This window comes from Sorghum bicolor, chromosome 4, assembly GCF_000003195.3.
Source record: "Sorghum bicolor cultivar BTx623 chromosome 4, Sorghum_bicolor_NCBIv3, whole genome shotgun sequence".
Taxonomy (NCBI): Eukaryota; Viridiplantae; Streptophyta; class Magnoliopsida; order Poales; family Poaceae; genus Sorghum; species Sorghum bicolor.
This window is the reverse complement of record NC_012873.2, coordinates 61,614,808-61,617,516: the sequence shown is the minus strand read 5'-3', so window position 1 is coordinate 61,617,516 and position 2,709 is coordinate 61,614,808. Positions and strand designations below refer to the sequence as shown.

At 41.9% G+C, this 2,709-nt stretch overlaps 1 protein-coding gene across 1 annotated transcript; it reads right to left on the bottom strand.

Moving 5' to 3' along the window:
* Nucleotides 332-2,384, bottom strand: LOC8073177. The gene is made up of 3 exons (XM_002452656.2): nucleotides 2,128-2,384; nucleotides 1,375-1,557; nucleotides 332-814 (listed from the first exon to the last, which is right to left on the bottom strand). Exons 1-3 carry the CDS (start codon nucleotides 2,185-2,187, stop codon nucleotides 587-589), a joined length of 471 nt encoding a protein of 156 aa, XP_002452701.1. The 5' UTR covers nucleotides 2,188-2,384; the 3' UTR covers nucleotides 332-586.

The window sequence follows — 2,709 nt, the reverse complement described above, 5'->3', positions numbered from 1 at the left end:
CTTTCGTTTGTTTGTGGTAAATATTGTCCAATCATATAAACTAACTAGAGTCAAAAGATTCGTCTCGTGATTTACAGTCAAACTGTGTGATTAGTTTTTGTTTTCGTCTATATTTAATGCTTCATGCATGTACCGCAAGATTCGATGTGACAGGGAATCTTAAAAACTTTTTGAATTTCGGAGTGAACTAAACAAGGCCTTGGAATTTGTAGCGAACTGGGATTGCTAGTACTAGCAAACACTGCCCACCCATAACAAATTTTCCAGTACAATCTGCACTAGACAACTGGGCGTCACATTGAGCTGCATGCTGGCACTCAACAGTGCAACGTTACAACACAAAACCAAGTGTTTCAGTAACCATTACTGCCTTCGACAAGTGCGAGACATCTTCACCAAAATGCTTTCACTCGTATTTATAGATACAATCCAGACAAAAGATCTGTTGTGTAGTTCTATTTTTCTTCAGACATAAGGTTGCTGTATTCAGATCAGCTCGTGGTGCTTGACAAGTGGAAGAGAAACAGGCAGAGGCAAATGCCAAACACAGTTTAGCTACAATGTGCTGGGGACGCCCAACTCAAGCTCATTCAGCAGAGCCACGGCTCCCAGAGACGTCGCACTCGTCAAGCAGCGCTAGGATGTTGTGCTCGGGCGCGCTTACAGAGGGCAATATGGCACGCCTTGGAACTGCAGAACGTGACCTAGCACTGCTACTGTCAGGATCGAGCTGCGATCCTTCCTTCACGACCGGCAAGTCTGTTCTCACTCTCGTGCTGACTGAAGACATTTTCTCCTTCCATATCCTCCCATCCTAGCACCCATCAGACCATCAGTCAATGAAACCAGTAAGGGAACAGGTAAAGTCTGAAAGATCCGATGCTTTGCTATTAAGGAAATACTGAACTTCAAGCATACAAGACCAGACTGTTAATCGGAAAGCTAAGATGAGATATGGCAGTTTTTTGTTCGCACAGATTCTGCAACGCAAGGCAGTTCGCTAATATAGCACTTAAGTCTGCAACACAAGAAAGATTGCTAATATGGTCTGCATTTTATACTGAAAACACATTGTCCTTCATATCCTCCTACCCTAGCATCCATCAATCATTTAAGACCAATCAGGCAACAATAAGTTTGCACCATATGATGCTTTTGCTACACTACAAGGGAAATGATACTTCAAGCATTGAGTAACTAAATTCTGTAACACAAGAAAGTTCCCTAAAATGGTTTAACATTACATTCTGCAACACAAGAAAGTTTCCTAATACCGTTTACCGCTGAATGATGCAAGATAAGAAAGTTAGTCGCCTTATCAACAACGTGATTTTCTAGAGCAATTTTTCAATAAGCACTGAGAGGATGGCTTACATGCAGTATAGATGGCTCAGGAAGTGGGCATTTTACTGGCTCATCAAGATTGAGAGGTTCCACAGGGTGCTCCACCGGCTTGAACTCAACGCCAACCTCAATACCGTGAGGGCTCTCTGCAGGAACAGCTGCTGGATCAGACTCTCCTGTACTCATGTTGGGGGCCAACGTCTCGACAACCTCCTGCAGGATGATAGCGAAATTCCCACGGATTAGGCGAGACTTGATCACAGCAAGGTCCAATTGCACAAATTCACTAGGGTTACTTCTGACGCTTGGCTTTAGCCAATCAATAAAAAACCTGACTACATAGTAACTGTAAAATTTCTCATGAACAGATTTATAGTGAGAACAAAAGCACTCAACTTTCCCCAATTTTTGGGCCACAAGCACATTCAAATTCAATGGAATGCCAGAAAAATAAAGATAGCATAAATTAAATTCAACAAAAACGGCAACTAAAACCATCCCGATCAAAGAATCCGAAGAGGAACTAAAAAGGTGAGATACCGAGTCCTTGAGACAGCAGAATCCACCCATGAACAAATAGGGGGTCAAATGAAACCAGCACAAATCTGACCCTTGCACGGCTTGAAGAAGCTAAGCTAACCTACTGTTGACCTGATATGGTTTGTAAACAAGCAGATCCCTTCTTGGAGTTGGGGAAGTAAACTACAGCAGAAACGACATGGAACTGGAAGTACAAAGTGGGCATGATAGGGAAAGGAGAAAGAGGGAGGGGAGAGAACTCACGGCCACGCTCTTGGAGCGGCGGTGGGCGCCGGCGGAGAACCTGGAGAAGATCCCGACCATCGTCTCCTCGGCCCCCGCTCTGGCTCGAAGCTTTCTCTCGGAGTTGAACGAAGCAGTCCGCTTTTCTTGTCCGCAGGGAGCACTGATCGATGCACTAGCAGTGATTGACCTGTCCGAGTGGTTTTATTAATCGATCTCTCTTTTTTTCATGCTTTTTTTAGTGAGCTGATTATTAATTAGTAGTACTAACTAACAATAGAATAAAGTGGGTGACAAATAAAATGGGCATCTTATAAAAGGTAGTACGTGCCCTGTTACTTTCGAGATGTTTATATAACGTATAAACTAAAAGGATAGCATTTCCGGTCAAAAAAAAGGGATAGCATTCAACTCAAAACTCCAAGAGCAAGAAGAGATAAAATTAGATTTTAAATTATAAAAATTATGCATAATGTAAAATAAAAAAACCATCAACAAAAGTTATATAACAGCCTAGGCAAAATTTTCATTGTCTATATTTAGTTCCATCCAAAATCCAAAAACGTTTCAAGATTTTCATTGTATCGAATAATTAATTACACA

What these genes read in the sequence shown, in the direction of transcription:
- LOC8073177 (XM_002452656.2), bottom strand. Translation starts at nt 2,187, where the DNA reads ATGGTCGGGATCTTCTCCAGGTTCTCCGCCGGCGCCCACCGCCGCTCC. An exon ending in GCCGCTCCAAGAGCGTGGCC is followed by an intron (nt 1,558 to 2,127) that starts GTGAGTTCTCTC and finishes ATCATCCTGCAG; the next exon opens with GAGGTTGTCGAGACGTTGGC. An exon ending in CTGAGCCATCTATACTGCAT is followed by an intron (nt 815 to 1,374) that starts GTAAGCCATCCT and finishes GATGGGTGCTAG; the next exon opens with GATGGGAGGATATGGAAGGA.